At 39.8% G+C, this 17,501-nt stretch overlaps 1 protein-coding gene across 4 annotated transcripts in view; it reads right to left on the reverse strand.

The window, feature by feature from the left end:
• Nucleotides 1-1,043: 1,043 nt before the first annotated feature.
• The window catches only part of U2SURP (U2 snRNP associated SURP domain containing), a 40,203-nt gene continuing 23,745 nt past the window's right edge, over nt 1,044-17,501 (reverse strand). For 2 of the 4 annotated variants that reach the window (XM_056849448.1, XM_056849446.1), the window contains 13 exons: nt 17,283-17,446; nt 16,735-16,897; nt 15,897-15,976; nt 14,000-14,087; nt 12,925-13,047; nt 11,374-11,530; nt 10,383-10,487; nt 10,045-10,111; nt 8,053-8,215; nt 6,460-6,570; nt 4,425-4,543; nt 3,269-3,445; nt 1,044-1,684 (listed from right to left, as the gene is read on the reverse strand). In XM_056849448.1, the coding sequence (XP_056705426.1) occupies nt 1,546-1,684; nt 3,269-3,445; nt 4,425-4,543; nt 6,460-6,570; nt 8,053-8,215; nt 10,045-10,111; nt 10,383-10,487; nt 11,374-11,530; nt 12,925-13,047; nt 14,000-14,087; nt 15,897-15,976; nt 16,735-16,897; nt 17,283-17,446 (1,656 nt within the window). In that variant the 3' untranslated portion in view covers nt 1,044-1,545. The remainder of the gene's footprint in view (nt 1,685-3,268; nt 3,446-4,424; nt 4,544-6,459; nt 6,571-8,052; nt 8,216-10,044; nt 10,112-10,382; nt 10,488-11,373; nt 11,531-12,924; nt 13,048-13,999; nt 14,088-15,896; nt 15,977-16,734; nt 16,898-17,282; nt 17,447-17,501) is intronic. The other 2 variants (XM_056849447.1, XM_056849449.1) reach the window with 1 other exon arrangement.

Consider the following 17,501-nt stretch of genomic DNA (forward strand, 5'->3'; position numbering starts at 1 on the left):
AAAACTGGAAAAGGGGGGTAGGGAGAATACAAGCATATTAGAAAAACATACAAATTAATAAAAATCTAATTTCTTCCACTATTTCAACCATTTTCACAGCCAACAGATGAACTCAATACAAAAATGAATTTACAAGGTCACCCTCTGGAATAAATCCACTTTAGAAAGACAATTCATTATGTATTTTAAAGTTGTGATCATTCTAGCAGTATTTGTTCAGGAAAATGCTTCTGTACAGCTTTACGCTTTCCTTTCATTGCTTGCATGAGAACAAATGTGCAAAACTAATTCTGTGGCTAAAATTATCATTTAGCCTATTGCGCCCTACTGAAGGTTCACCTTTTAGCTGTAGTCTGAGGATTCACAGTCCATTAGGAACAATGCTTGCAACCATTCCTATGGAAAGGAGCAGAGCATTTTAGATGTGAACCTCAAGTTTACTATTTGAGACGCAGACAGGGAACGACCGCCAAGTTTATACAATAGTCATTTTTATTTACAGAAATATGTATTAAAATTGTTCTATTCGCTTGGTTTAAATTATCTAATTAGTCATATGATGCTGCTGTTGTGAATGGCTCAGGAGACTTATGCGGCTCGAGAGAAAGGAAGGAGGTTGACGGAATACAGAAGGGAGAAGAACCTAAATTTGAGGGTGGGGGAGACTTAATGCTAAAATCCTCCTTTGCCACCTTAATGAGTTTTCTGAACTATCACACCAAACAAACAGGAAGAAGCTAAAATGCTTATTAGCTTTCTCTAGCAAATAAGTCATCACCACCTGGTTTTGGAGATATGGGAAGAAGCACAGCTGCCCAGCATAGAGACATCACCTGTGGATCCTGATCACCAAATTATTATGGAGAGAGTAAGGCAGGCAAAGAATACAGTTCCCGGCAACACTATGACTGGAGATTCACGATATATAACCCACAATGCACTTTTAAAGCACATCATTCTTTACTATAAGTGTTCTTTGTATTAAGTGAAACTTTGTCAAATGTCAATATTCGTGAGATGGAACCCATCATACTTCATGAATCTTCAGCCTGACCACCACGCTGAAGAATCCTGTTAAAGGATTTGCAACACATAGGACTGCCACGATATGGACTGAATAATCAATGTAGGAAGGGAAAGAAAACAGTTTCTGTATATTTTCTTTCGGATTTTATTTGAAATCTAATTCAAGTTGTCAAAGCTACAAAAAAAAAAAGAGGAGGAAAGGGGGGAGAACAACTGTGGTTTTTTTGCTAAGTCACAACATTCTAAAACAAAATACCACTACTGCCAGCAGATCAGTTACACACATTTCAGATGAAGTTTCTGAACACAAAATTTCATCATGGGAAGTAGCCACAATGAAGGTATTTTGTACAATATAAAACAATGACAGTCTACCGACGCAGTTACTCATGAGTATACACGTGCATTCACAAAAAAATTTAGGAATGCTTTTTTGTGTTTTGTTTTTAAAACAGACTGTTCAGGCACAAAAACAAAACCGCATTTCCAGTAAATGACAGCATAAAAATTAACAGTTTGTCAGTGTTTACTCTTCTTCGACTTCTTGTGGGATCTGTGTGGAGACCGGGACTGAGACCTGGATTTTTTCCCTGACTTTTTAGGTGACCTGGATCGTGACCGCCTTGATCTTTTGGGTGTCCTTGAGCCAGATGGTGATCTGAAATAAAAAATGTCGCATGTCAACAACGTACCACCTGTACTCAACCAATTTACACAATACAAAAAAATACAAAAAGGAAAAAGTAACTATACATTAAAAATAAAGCAAGAGAGCAAGAGTTGGTGTCATATGTGTATTCATGACCCTTCTCTCCAAATGACCTCATCAAGTACTGTAGAATTGAGCAGCACCCATCTTTTGATTCTGGTTAACCAGCCACGACACAAGCCACCAGAGTGTTGTGCCTGAATACCCATCCCAGCCAGTTTTTTAAAAAAATATTTCTTTTCTTTAAAATATTTCATTTTGTCTAATCTTGGCTGACGATTTCCTCCTCGTGTATATGTAGACATCAACCAGCAAGCAGACAAAATCATTTACAAACTTACGTTGTTTGTTTTTTGCGTCGGCCTGAAAAGCACGGAACAAGATCTGTGATTTCATAAGGTCACCATTTGGCCACATGGAATAAAATGTGCACAAATCAATTAACACCAGATCTGGCTAATTATGTCAACACTTTGATCTTGGTGGGTATGCATGTGTTTGTGACTGCTGAAGAAGGCCCATAGGGCTGAAATGTGTTTGGCCTTTTTTACTGTGAGTTTGTGGACTATCAACATTGAGATACTCATTCAGTCAGGTTTACTGAGGTCTTGTTTGTATATCATCAACTTTAAGAAGCTCATTTGTACTATATATTGTATACTGAGGAGCACTTAGAGCAGTGACTTTCAGTCTAAAGGCTAAATTCCAGACCTATGTTTTTAAAATATTGTCGAAGGCTTTCACGGTCAGAGTTCATTGGTTCTTGTAGGTTATCCGGCCTGTGTAACCGTGGTCTTGGAATTTTCTTTCCTGACGTTTCGCCAGCAGCTGTGGCAGGCATCTTCAGAGTGGTAACACTGAAGGACAGTGTCTCTCAGTGTCAAGTGTGTAGGAAGAGTCAGAGAGGGGTTGGGTTGGACAGTACTCAGCTCAAACCCAACCCCTCTCTGACTCTTCCTACACACTTGACACTGAGAGACACTGTCCTTCAGTGTTACCACTCTGAAGATGCCTGCCACAGCTGCTGGCGAAACGTCAGGAAAGAAAATTCCAAGACCACGGTTACACAGCCCGGATAACCTACAAGAACCTATGTTTTTAACTTTGTATTTTAAGTGCATTCTGTAATAAACTGATTTGTTTTAATGCATTTTTTGGTACCTAGTATCAGTCAATTGAGCAATACCTAAGTCAGCCCTCAAGACAGTCAGAAACTTGGTTTTAAACCCACTGTGATGCACATAATCCCATTACATGAATTCTCCAGAAGACAAAACTACATCAAAGAAGCCTTCGGGCTGGGGAGGGCGGGGTAAAAGTGCATTAAAATCACTTGTAGCCTTCATTAACAAATCAGGGGATCCTCAACTGTACCTGGTATCTATGTACTATTAACATTGTTCACCTTATTAATTCTAAGACACTTGGGGAAATGCTCAACCAGCAAGCAAAGCAGGATAGACTGGCACGCCCTTCTCAACATGATCAGCATAACAAATCATTACACTGAAATCCCAGAACAATTCTGTTTACCTTTTGGCTTTTTTACTGGCATCTCTGGGCGAATCTTTGTGAGAGGATCGGGAACGTGAACTTTCTTTGTGGGATCTTTCAGATCGCTCTGAGCGTTCTGATTTGGGTGATGGCGATTTTGCTCGTCGACTTCCACAGCTGCGGGATGGACTGGGTGACGTGCTGTGCCGCCTTTTCCTTTTAAAAGAGCAACAGAAGCTATGACTGATCACACAGAGATTTCCATCACTATATTATGCATAAACTGTTCTCCAAGCACTGATTAATTGCTGTAAATTATTTATTATAAAGTGGTTGGATTATGAATCACAGATAAACCAGTTGACTGATTACTATTTGGTACTGAAAGCTAGTACGCTTTTCAACTCAGATTTTCACAAAAATCACTGATACTTAAGGGTAAGGGTAGTCCCCTGGTCAAGCATCAGGTCATTCCTGACCCATGGGGTGACGTCACATCCCGACGTTTACTAGGCAGACTTTGTTTACGGGGTGGTTTGCCAGTGCCTTCCCCAGTCATCTTCCTTTTACTCCCAGCAAGCTGGGTACTCATTTTACCGACCTCGGAAGAACGGAAGGCTGAGTCAACCTTCAGCCGGCTACCTGAAACCAACTTCCGCTGGGATCAAACTCAGGTCGTGAGCAGAGCTTGGACTGCAGTACTGCAGCTTACCACTCTGCGCCACGGGGCTCTTAACCACTGATACTTAGGGGGTTGCCGCACTTTGTATTCCCGGCGATGTATTAAGAGTTTGAAAATGTTATAAAAAACATCGCTTTAAAAGGGTTTTTGGATACCACGGCTAATAAATGGTTGGAAGACATCTTCACAGCTAAAGGGGCCAAACAAAGTGCGAACAGTATTTTTTATAACGTTTTCAAACTCTTAATACATCGGTGGGCATACATAGAAAGTGCGAACAGTATTTTTTATAACATTTTAAAACTCTTAATCGCTGGGAATACAAATGCGGTAACCCCCTTAGTCACGCTTAAATAACACAACACTAAAATATATGTTTGGAAGTATTATGCAAGTGGCTGAAGTTCTACAATTAAGATATACAAGTTTCTGTCACCATAAAATCTAGGTTTATTATTAGAATAGGGTTCAAAAGACCACAGGATACTTTTAAAGTAATTAATTATTCTATACCTCTCTTTTCTTGTTGGTGTACTTTCTTCTTTTTCCTTCTTCTCTTTAGATCTGGATTCAGATTTTTCTTTATCCTTCTTGTCTCTTTCTCTCTCCCTCTCCTGCTCCTTTTCCTTTTCCTAAATCATTACAAGTCATTGAACATTTTAATTCAGGAGTCAACACAGACCATCAAGTAAATCTGCTACTAAGTCAAAGTTTAACATTAATCCAACAAGAACTAATAATTATTAGACAGTCACAGTTTTAAGACACCACAGTTTAAACAGTCTATTAAAACATGAAATAGGCTATTAACTGCTGCTGTAGTTTTACTCAAAGTCATTCTGGTTTGCAGCATCTTTGGATCAAAACTTCAAAGAGGCATTTTATTTGTTTAAAACATTCCTATGCCACCTTTTCACCCAATTCAGGATGGCAAACACAAACAACCAATGGAGACAATAAGAACATTTAAAATACAAATATACATAAAATGTTTAAAACAATAAATTAAAGCACAAACACAAACAGAGAGGAGGAGTCATAAGAGTTAGTGAGTGAATATCAAACAGAACAAAAATCTTCACCTGCTGCCAGAAGACAATGACAGAGGGGGACAAACAAATCTCCCTGGGGAGGGAGTTCCAAAGTTTGGGAACCATGACCAAGTAAGCCCTTTCCCAGGTTGCTAACCCATCTAGCCTCAGATGGCAGGGGTACCCAAAGCAGGGCCTCTGAAGATACACCAGAGTGGCTGGGTAGGTTCCTATGGGAGTAGGTATGCTAGCTCCAAGCCATATAGGTCTTTAAAGGTCAATATCAAGACCCTGAATTGGCCTCAGAAGCAAATAGTGCAGATGGAACAAGCCTAGAGAGATATGGTCCCTATGATCCACCCAAGTAGCACCTTGTTTATAAGGAATGATCATATAATTAGTCATCTTATCAATCTATTTATTACCATCCAAGATCAGTCAACACCAACATAACACAGCCTAAACACAAATAAATATCTTAATTATAAAAAGTACTGAACTACGTTGACCTAACAAGAAAGAAAACAATGATAGAAGGGGACAGACAAATCTCCCAGAGGAGGGAATTTGTAATTATGGCGCCACAACCAAGAAAGCCCTTTCCTGGGTTGCCATCTATCTAGCATTAGGAGCACCTGAAGTAGGGCCTCCAAGGATGACTGGACAAGATCTTTCTTATAGGCAGGAACCCATTTTTAACGGCAGCGGGTTAGATCCAAATTCCTTTTTCTGTGACCAGAAAGCTGTCTGCTCACAGAAGGCAGGGGGCAATCTTACCTATCCCCTATTGCCAATACACACCGAGAACATTTGTGGAAAAGAGCCATTTGAGCTGAATAAAACCTCCGACAATGGTCGAATAGTCATGAGGTGATTTCGCTCTGCTGGAGACACGTTCTCCCTCCACGGCAGCGAAAGGAGAACTGAGGGAAGGAGCGCGCGCCCTTCCCCATACATGTGACCATTGGGCGGGAAACAGCCGCTCTTGGCACAAGACGGAGGGGAGGGGGCGCTCCAAGTGCTCTGAAGCTTCGAGAAGCTAGAAAAAATTCCTCCGCAGCCGGCCTGCGCAGTCCCATGTGGAACTGCACAGAAGACACGACGATGAACTGGAGGATACAGCAAAAACAAGCAAAGATTACAGAGTTGCCAGGTGAGTTTATACTCTACAACTTCACAGTCAGAAGTTCCTCTTAGGCCTCCTGGTAACTGCACCAATATTTTCCCAGTGTGTTTTAAAAAATATGAAGCATCAACAATTAACTGACTGAAATTCAACTAGCGTGTTCTGGAAGACACAAGAACATCAGAGAATGAGATGTTTGGATGTGTTCAAAGGCTATACTAATTCCTGCTGCATGTATATGCATAGAAAAAGGCCTGTTTCTGACTGCACAACATGTAAAATAACCCTCAGTTTATGAAAGTCACTGGATATCAGCACGAACATACATCATGAATAGCAATGTTTTATGTGAAACATGCCAGTTAACTGATAAAAAAGCAGCACTGCTTACTCTCTGGAGCAGCTTATCTCTGTAGTGTTCAACCTGTTCCTGAAAACTCTGGCCTAGCTTCTTGGGCCGTTTCCCAGATTCCAATTCATCCTGAAACTTCATGACCTTCAGCTGTTAAAAAAACAAAACAAAATCATTTAATACATTTAACAAGAGTTACCTGCAAAAATGATGACCTATAGGTTAGAACAGTGGTTAACTTGGGACCTTAAAGGTAAAGCAGCCATTAGTAACAGCTCTCTTCAACAACACTCTAAACAATTCACTTGTGCAATGAATCTAGAGATTTACTAATACTGAACTGCCTCTCTTCAAATTATTGGTGAGACTGACAATGTGCAGTCTGTGGAACCCAGAAGTCTGGAAGGATCTGCTGCTCTGTGCTGCACCCTCATCCTTCTACTGAGTAATGAAAGGAAATGGCTTCTCCTCTCCCTGCTGCAAGTGAGCATAGCTTGCATTCCATGGCAAACTTACTTTAGTTTTCCTTGCAACTATAGGAATCACAGGCAACCGAAGCAGAAAATATACAGCTTAAAAGAAATGACAGTTTAAAACACAGAATTGATAATAATGGGAGTCTCAATGGTCTGGTTTGTTGGGAAAACATCTGTATTGGACAGGGAATGTCACCCATTAAAAGAGAAAGCCCTTGTCATATCAGCTATGCATTGGGGACTTACAGGTTGAATTACTGTGATCCTCTTTCTGTCAGGCTGACTTAAGATAGTGCAGAAATTTCAGGCAGTGCAAAATGCCATTGTTCAATAACTTCTTTATGGTGGTATCCTTACAGATTGCAAAATAAAACCAATGTGGTATGCATTCTGTGTAACCTCCTCTTGCCAGCAGAGGGCATCCTAGGCTTTTCATACACAGGACAAGCACATACTCCTATTTTACCAACCAGAACTTTAAAAATTAGGAATATAGGAAGTATTCACATACTACATTAAGAAAATTACTGTTAGAAAACTTATCCACCTTTCTACTCAAGACAGCAATGATAAAAAAACAATACACTAACAGGAAAATCAACAATTTAATTTAAAATGACAAGTCAACATAACAAATGGGCTAGATCTAAAAAGTCAGCCAAAATGCGCATTACGTAGTGATAAAATCAGAGTGTTATAAGTAATTTCAAACAATCAAAAATAGCCTGCCATTGCCTTCTGCAATTTGTTTTTTTAAAAAGTAGAAGGAAATATACGCATCAACCCATTTGCAGTATTATTTTATACATGAAGTACCACAGAATTATATATGCGCAGTTCACGTTGGGTTTCACAGCCTAAACCCTTTAGGTTTCTGACGCTTGAGCCCTTCCTATTATCTGGCCTTTCCTCCCGTTCATACCTTCTATAACTTCTCAGCTTTGCTTTTCCTTGCAACTGTGTTAAGAATTACCAATTGTAAACATGCTGGATAGCACCACCACCAATTCTGAATCGATTCCGTGGTAGTATACTAGTACCAAGCTCTCAATATGATGACCTATTTATTAGTAATTGCAACCAGAACCAGGAGAAAAGCTGCAACGCAGGGGAGCAAATGCACCTTAACACGTTTCTATACTAACGCTAGACATACCTCAATCTCTCGGAGTTTGGCACGCTTTTCCTCACTCATTTCTGAGTACTTGATTGAAGACTTTGAATCGGGCATTTCTTCTCTGATGGGGTTGGAGTACATGTGATGCTCCTCTGATTTAGAACTCTGAGTATCTTCCTCATCTTCACTTTCTTCTTCTTGGCTGTAAAAGAAGTACAGAAATTTATTCCAACATGTAAAGCAATATCACGCAAGAATAAATGTAGACCAATGGGAGAGAGGCTTGCTTTAGTTTCCTCCTGCTTTGTTATTACATATAGCCCCTCCTCTTAATAAAAACACATTCTTTTAACTTAATATTTTTAAAGGCATTAAAATATTTATGACAACAATTGAAATATTTTGCTATATTTGTAATTTCAGAATTACAAATATAGCAAAATATTTCATCTCATCAAATTAAGAAGAGCCATGAATAGATATGGCCAGACCTGGATACCTCTGATCTCAAAAGCTAAGCAGGGTCGAACCCTAGCAAGTATTTGGATGGGAGACCTCCAAGGAATACCAGGATTGTGACATGGAGGCAGGCAATGGCAAACTACCTCTGAACATCTCTTGCCTTAAAAACCCCACCAGAGGTCACCATAAGTGACTTGGCGGCAAAAAAAAGGAGGAGGCACACTTAGGTGCACAGTTGGAATGTGGATGGTGTTGCACATTTAAGAATGCATTCCATTGAAAACAATATACTGCAGATGAACCACATTCATATGTGTATTGATTTACTCCCGATTACCGATCCAACAAATTATATGCACATAGAATCCTTTTCTGCATACATAGCTCTTTAACAGAATCTGGTCATTTGCTCTGGGGGCAACTTCTGTAGCAGCCCTGCTTGAAACTGGATAGACTAGCTTGAGTTGCAGAAAAGCTGCGGCATGTCTCCCCCAACATGTTTCATGTTCTGTGACAGCTTAAATTGGGGGGGGGGGTAAAATCAAGCTCAGAGATGGTGTTCTTCATGAGGCCACTGCCGTTTCCACCCCAGTATGACCTAGGTTGGAGCCCAACTCCCAAGACTTCAGTTCCACTCTTAGATGCCAATGTTCAAGGCAGAATGTGGGCAGCATACAGGCAGTCCTCACTACCGTCTTCTGATTTCTGGGAGCTAGCCATTTCTCTCAGATTTTTTATTACATGTCTGAGGAATCCACCCCTACCTTCTCCTGTGACTTTTTGACGTCCAGCACGTCCACACACAGGACACCACTTTATTAATGGGATCCTGTTTCAGAATTCATTTCGAGAGAGTTCTACATAGATTTCTAGTGTATTCCCATTGAAATTGATTTAGAACAACTTCATACATTATATAAAAGCAGAGAGAGAGGATGTGAAACATACTTGAGCCTCTTTGCCTGTGGGGTCTTACGTGAAGGAGAAACATGCATTTTTCTATCAGAAGATGTACACACCAGTGATGAGGAAACAGCTCAAACATCTCTTCAGAGGAGATATGTATGTCCCCACAAGACTCTAGAAGACTAAAAACACCACACTTCCTTTCCTTTCTCCCTCTGAAGCTCCTTGATTCATAAATCTTGAGCAGCATAATTCTAAATCTATTGTTTATGGGGTATAAGGACCGAGATAAATTTTGCCACTGCCAATGTAACCTTAGGATCAGTTACTTCCACATCCTTTGTGAAATCACCACTATGCAGGGCCACTGGGGGGGGAGAGACAAGATTTGGGGAGGCCAAGTCAGCTGGAGGGCCCCTGAAGCCAACCTCATGCTGCATCCAGCCTCAGGCCTTTCCATTTATTTTCCTTGTAATGTAGTCCTGCCTGCAGCAAGCCAAGTGATTTGTTTTGTTATGATATTTGGTTTGGATCAGGGTCATATGTAGGGGAGGTAGAATCTATTTCTGGGGGCCTATGGTGGCTCTTGGCACCCCTGCCACTATGCCCACTATGATAATAGGGGAGAGGAAAACATAGAACACAGAACAATTTGATCCTTACTTCTGATTTTCTTCCTCTTCTGATTCCTCATGCTGGTCAAACAGCTCCCATTTAGATGTTGTTACCGCTGGAGAGAATAAATATTCATAATTATGCCCTCAAAAACACCAAATACTATCTCTGTCATTTCATTGGGTATTTATAAGGGACATTTTTAACAAATGATGAACAGTTAATAAGGTATGTGCTAATTATTTAATGGTAATATTTCAGAATATAAACTACTTGTAACATTCTCACAATATTTTGAAATTTGTTTTGCGAGACTGAAGTACCTCTTCCTTAATACTCAACATGCAACATTCAACACACACAGAAAAGTGATAAAAATTAGAAACAGCACTGACCTTGAGCTTCAAGGGCAGACTCATCCACTGCTTCCCATTTTGAAGGGGCGACTTTGAATATTGGCTCATTCTTTTTAGATTCTTCACTTGTATCCACTGTTGGACAAACATTTAAACAACTACTGAAGTTACCAAGTACTATGCTGTGCAATCCTAAACATATATGCCCCACTGAATTCAATAGGACCTACTTCATGGCAAGTCCGTTCAGGAACATGACTTTGCTGAGTACCATTTCTTTATCTTAGGGCACTTCAACCAGCAAACCATTTAAAGTTGCAATCTTCTAACATGAATACTTGGAAAGAAACTCTAATTCAGAAAGAGCATGTGGTACAGCCCTCCTGGGACAAAAAAAATGTCCAAAGGTAAGAGTGCATTTAAGTACTCTGCCACCCCCAACATGGAAATTATACATCAGGGCAAAGAGGGCCTAGTTCCTACCGTGCCAGCTTTTCCACATACAGAGACTGTAATTGTGGTAGACTGCCATATGCTGCTTCTGAACTTATGAAATCGATTTAACAGCCAGAACAGGGAGAAAAGCAGAACAGGCTCAATCCAAAGCTCTTCCGGTTCTCTGTCTGAACACTGGAATTACCCTGAACGTAGCAGACATTAGATTAGGGCTCCTTTTAAGATTCTATGTGACCCTAGGATGCGCTCCAGATAAGCACATAGTATATTCCTCAAGGAGCTTATGACCTCATAAAATAGTGAAAATACAGTTCTTGCTTACACAAGGTTGAACACAGAACTGTAGGAAAGACACATTTCGTATTTTCAAATTTCCCACCACCACCACCACCACCACCACCACCACAGAAGCCAGTTTTCCAACTAGGCATTCTTGCATTTTCAAAAGCTCAATCAAAACAAATTTTAAATATCAACATATGTTTCTGTCTGCATATGAATAAAATGATATTATGGCAAGAAAAAGCCAACTCTGAAGCATACAGTAAGTTTAGAGGTTTCTTACAAGGTACACCATCAAGGTCATCATCAAGTGTCTTGATAGGCACTCCATCAATATCATCTATAGGAGCAACATCAATAGGAATCCCATCCACATCCTCCAGAGGAGCACCATCTAGTTCTTCCTCAATGGGAGCTCCGTCAAGATCATCCGGCACTTCCTGTAAACAAATAAGTGCATTTTAAGATTTATACAGGCACCTGGTTATTTTCTCAACTGATTTTACTGCTTCGTTTCAGTTCTGCTTTTTCAACATTCTTAGCTTGCAAAAACACATAAATAATTCTAATGTGGGCTACTTCCCAAAGCCAGCAATTCCCTATGAGCAGTAGGCACATGCGCTGCAAGATGTAGTTGTGAGCATCTGAACAATACGTCCAATTCCACCTTCAAGAAAAAAGCGGAAGGACTTGGGAGATCTGGCACAATGCAATAGATGCAACACAAATACACCACCTTTGCTCTTAACATTGTGCACAGCAGAGGTGGGTAAGAGGCTCACCACTGTCTGGCAATTTCAGGGCATTTCTATGCCCATCCCAACCTTGCACAAACTATGCACATCAGCAGATATTAACACAAGATTTGAAGGTCAGTTGCAAAAAGCCACAAATCAAAAAAAGTTCTACCAAATCTCCACTGTAAACATTTGTGTTGTTCCAGGTCTTTACAATGAGTAAACATGGAATTTCTATTTTTCCCCCCTTGAGCAAGAAATAAGGTTCCACTCATTTTTTAAAATTAAACTTAATTTAGGTTTCCATTATTCAGAAACCGGATAGTCCCCCTCATGCTTTCTGCAGTTTACCTGAACACACCTCATTGTACATTTAATACATTGTAAAAATTGCTCTGTTTGCTATAACTTGGATTCCCACCCAAAGCCCAAATGCCAACAAGTATTTTATTTATGGTTCTGGGCAGCCCCACCAAAGGTCATACTTAAGTAATTTACAGTCGTCTGCATACTCTTCTGTAATTACAGAATCAAAAAACTTCTATAAACGTACATTAGTCAAAAGTGTCTGTGAGAGACTTCAGATTGAGGCCCACAGATCAGAAAGTCTCGGCTCCAAAACTGCAGAAATAAAAAAATGCCCTCACAGGAACTCCATTTCAAGTAAATGGAAGTAGTACAGCTCCTCTGAATATACAAATTCCAGCTGTAATCACACAACATGGACATGATGAGAGGCTTAAAGCTTCTCTCTCACACTCACATTCCCCTGTCTGAATACTGATAAAGGGGCAATGCACATGCTTCAGGCTCCAACTAATTTCCAATAAGGAATTGGTAGATGCACTAGTCCAAAGGCAACAGTATAGGCAGTGCTAACATTTGCATAAGGGGGGAAATGCCACTCTCCCCCAAACCATGTGTATGCAGCTTATCACAATGAAGTTTTATTTTGGGATTAGGAAATCAAAAGCCGCCTTCATGCCCCCGAGTTCACTACAAACCTCAGCCACAAACATTTTCCTTAGGTGTAGTTCTTCATGCTTGCGATTGCTTCTACACCAGTAGTATCAATCATGGTCTTATCTTGCACTTACCTCCACTTCTTTTTCTTCTATAATATTTACAAGCCCCAAGAAAATATTCTGCAGTTTGATCAAAAATGGTTCTGGATAAATCGCCCAGTCTTCCCATGCTCTGAAGCATGTCATTACCCGTTGCTAAAAGTAGTAAACAATGCTAGTCATTTGTATTGAGAAGAACTTTAAAAGTAAAATACAAAGCCCACACTATGGATCTATTCAGCATTGTCACATTGAGAGTACTCATACAAAGGCTTCAAGGTCTGCTAACTTTGATTGCAAACCATTAAAGTAAAATAGTTTTAAAGTAGACCACAATGGGAGGCAGACCGCATTATTCACACTCCATTTGAATTTCACTTTCAAACAAAAATATACAGAAATGCTATGGTTTCAAAAGCCAGCTTATTTTTAAAGGAATCTGAATTGTTCTCAATTTACAGAGCAACTTGTATGAGCCAATATGCAAATATCAACATGGACCATCTCGACAGAAAAACTTCCATATTCAGATTATTTCTTGAAATGTGAAATTCAGTTGGATCTCCAAGCCAAATCCTGGAAGTATCAGAGCTCTTGACACACAATAGATCTATAGCATTAAAAACAAGTACTGGATAACAGTATCAACAGCCATTTTGCTGCAGCCAATGATGGCCTTTTCAATGCAATTAATATTAAATAATTTAAATGCTGAAAGTTACTTTTATTTATTCAAATAAGCATGCTCTACTAGAGGATTCCCTGCTTTTTCAGCCCACTCCTCTACTATTCTACAAGATGTCTGGCTCCCAGGTCTGGGCTCTAATGAAGTACTTGCAATATGAGGATTTGCAATTATTTCTTATCCGGGGGACAGACTTCTTCAAGTGTTCTAATTCAAGCCTCTATTGGTTTTATAGTAGCTAAACAGTAGGACAACCATCAATCCAAACAGAATCAGTTTTAACTGTAACTCACTGTTATAATTTGCACTAAGTAAGATCTAGCATTTGTGTTCAAATGTGCTACATGTTGTAATTACTGTGGTATTCATTCGCAGTATAAAGGGTTCTGTTAAATAATTCTGCATCAACAATTCAGCACATACCTTGAAGTTTTCAGACTGCAAGTGGCCTTGTATTGATCGGTAGGTAGCGTTCAAATCAGAAAATATCTGACATAGCTTTGTTTCAAAACTGAAAAGAAAGTTTCCACATTTTACAATTTGTAGAATGAAGCGTGTTGCAACAAAAGTCACCTAACTCTCGCTTATATTTATTTTGTAGTTCAAGCCCACTATTTTGCAGTTCTAGAAAAGGCAATAAAGAAAGAATAGGGCCACTCCTAAATAAACCTGGTGGCGTGTAGAGCCCAATGAGAGTCAGAAATAAACCCTCATGACAACAAAAATAATAAGTATGAATATGAACCTTTAGGTCTGTATTTCTATATAATCTTTTAAGGTGCCTAGCATTTGTGTACATGCACCCAGACAGTGATAATCACTGGTTAAACTATCCATGATTACAAACATCAGAGAGGTAGGTGACAAATATCAGTGTCCCAAGGACACCCCCTTTCACTAAAATGTTTGTAGACCCCCAAGCTCTCCCCTCCTCGAGCACTGTTACACACCAACCAACAGACACTTTTTCAAAGTGTGGACAGGAAGCTGCATATTCCATCCAATCACTCTATACATTGCCTATGAGGTCTCAGATTGCAGGTTGATTTTATAGGGCCGGAAGTCAGAGGGCCATGACCGATTCTAAACAGCCTCATCCCTTCAATGGAATGGATTTTGCCCGATACAGAAAGAACATTTCTTGTTGGTTAACAACTTCTAGATAGACATCAGCTGCACAGTGGTGAGAGAAATACCTGGATTTTTTTTTCCAGAATTTACCACAGAAATACAAAAAAAACCCAAAAAAACTATGTAGCAAATAGTTCTATGGAAAACTGCCACTGGCTATTATCGTTTGTGGATGCACAGTGACATGCCTCTTCCTAGTGAAATCCTATGCACTGGAAAATAGAGTGAAACCCAGTTAAAGCCCTAACATATTAGTCATCATAGTTCTGATTTAAATTAAGAAGAAGATGAGTTGGTTTTTATATGCCGACTTTCTCTACCACTTAAGGGAGACTCAAACCGGCTTACAATCACCTTCCTTTCCCCTCCCCACTACAGACACCCTGTGAGGTAGGTGAAGCTGAGAGAATGTGACTTGCTCAAGGTCACCCAGCTGGCTTTGTGTGTAGGAGTGGGGAAACAAATCCAGTTCAACAGATTAGCCTCCACCTCTCATTCTCCAGATCAGACTCCACCGCTCCAAACCACCACTCTTAACCACTATACCACGCTGGCTTAACTGATTTAAATTAACCTCCTTGGCACCACTCAACCAGAGGTTTTGGGACTGGGGTACTGGTTCTTAACAGTATATTTTCTGGCTAGTTCTCTGAGGTGATCTGGAAGCTAGGACCCAGCCTTCAAAAGAGGGGGAAGTTGATTCTGCCTCCTTCCCCTGTGCTAGAGAGTCCTTGCTTATGTTTCTAAAATCCCGAGAGGGCTCCATTTTCATGTCAGTCAGATAGCACAAAAAGAGCGCTCCGTCTATCCTTACATTCAGAGACCACCAGAAGAACCCTCACAGAATCCCTAAACCCAGTCTGAAAAACTAGAAAAAGTTGTAGATACAGCCGAATGGGCGTATTTTAATTTCTCAATTTCCGTATTCTTTTAATGATTCTGGTTTTGTATATTTTAACTTCTTGTTATACTGTTTTGATTGTAACGGCCTATGACCTTATACAATAAACTTGATCTGAATCTAGAAAAAGTAGCAGTCAAACATGAACCACTACAATGTTTCTGTTAACATACAGGATATGCATTTTAGTAAAAATGTAACTGCTGAATTAAATATTCTGCACAATAACATGCGATATTGTTTACATTTTTCAAGTGTTGGTAGCATTTTCAAAACCTTGGTACTTACAACTTTCTGTAATATGATGCATTGGCAACTTTAGCGGAAGAATTATATAACACATCAGAAACCAAATATAATCTTGCAATCTACAAGGAACAGAGAACAAAGGTCACCAATATTTTTACTTTGTAAGAGAAAGCAAGCCTTAGACCCTTGACACACAAAGCCATGCTAATTTAGAAGAAATCAACATCTTATAAAAGCCATATTGTTAATAAGCTATATCAGAGGTTCTCAATATAAACTGCTATTTAAGAAATGCCAGACTTCAACTGAAAAAAATGTTTGCGTTTCATAGAAATATTTTCCATAAACATTACACAATTTCTAATGAAAGGCAAACATCTTTCTCAAAAAAGATTTGTTTTACCTGACGGAAATCTGGATAATATAATTTTACAGTCAGTGCAGAAGACAAGTTTAACAAGTGATACATCTGGAAGAATTTGAAAAAGTAGCCAATTCAGGTGATGACCAACCATGCACAAGCTGGTAGTTAAAGGTCCCCTGTGCAAGCACCAGGTCATTCCTGACCCATGGGGTGACATCCCATCCCAATGTTTACTAGGCAGACTATGTTTACGGGGTGGTTTGCCAGTGCCTTCCCCAGTCATCTCCCCTTTACCCCCAGCAAGCTGGGTACTCATTTTACCGACCTCGGAAGGGTGGAAGGCTGAGTCAACCTCGAGCTGGCTACCTGAAAGCGACTTCCGTCGGGATCGAACTCAGGTCAAGGGCAGAGCTTGGACTGCATGCAGTTTACCACTCTGCGCCACGGGGCTCATTACGCACAAGCTGGTAGGAATGTTTTATGCATAATCTTTCTAAAGAGATTTCCAGTTACCTTTTTAGGAAGTGGAGTCTTCAAGATTGACAGCGACTCTGTGACGCAATCTACAATTTCTTCAGCAGCTTCAGCATTATTAAGACAGAAAACCATTGCATCTCCAATATCGTTCTTACGAGGTGTTAAGCCACGCAGGATTTCCTCTAACTTGTCCCTCTGCCTGAAATTTCAGTTTCACATTTTCAGAAAATTTGACAGCATCTATTCTGTATATTTATGTTAGCCTTGTGGTATATTAAACTTGGAATATTCATATATTTTAACAACACATTTTTAAATATAGATTTTTACTGACATGAAAAGGATTTTTTGTAGCACTTCATCTTTTCACCCTTACTCAATATGAAAAACAAAGGATGTTTGGAAATCAGTTACTAACACTTATAAGATACCCAAGCTATCACATACTGAGACTCCTATGAAAACTTCAAGTAGAATTTTTTGTTTTGTTTTAATCACAGCAGGGGCTAGGATGCGAAACCTTAGGTGGAACATTATAAATATAGAGGAAATGGTGACGTGTTAGGCTCTTTAAAGATGCTTACTCTTCCTTAAGTGCACCCTTCTTGCTGGGCTCCTCAACAAATGCTTCAGGCTCTTGTTCTTCTGACATCCCATGGAGATATGGGTTTAAAGGGGGTGGCCTCCAGAAGGACCCATTTTTAAACATACGAAAGTCTTCAGTTCTCCATTTGGTTGGAGCATCACCCTAATGACAACAATCAGAGTGTCACGGCAACAGATACATTTCCCATGTATAATAT

The sequence above is a fragment of the Euleptes europaea genome, chromosome 5, assembly GCF_029931775.1.
Source record: "Euleptes europaea isolate rEulEur1 chromosome 5, rEulEur1.hap1, whole genome shotgun sequence".
Taxonomy (NCBI): Eukaryota; Metazoa; Chordata; class Lepidosauria; order Squamata; family Sphaerodactylidae; genus Euleptes; species Euleptes europaea.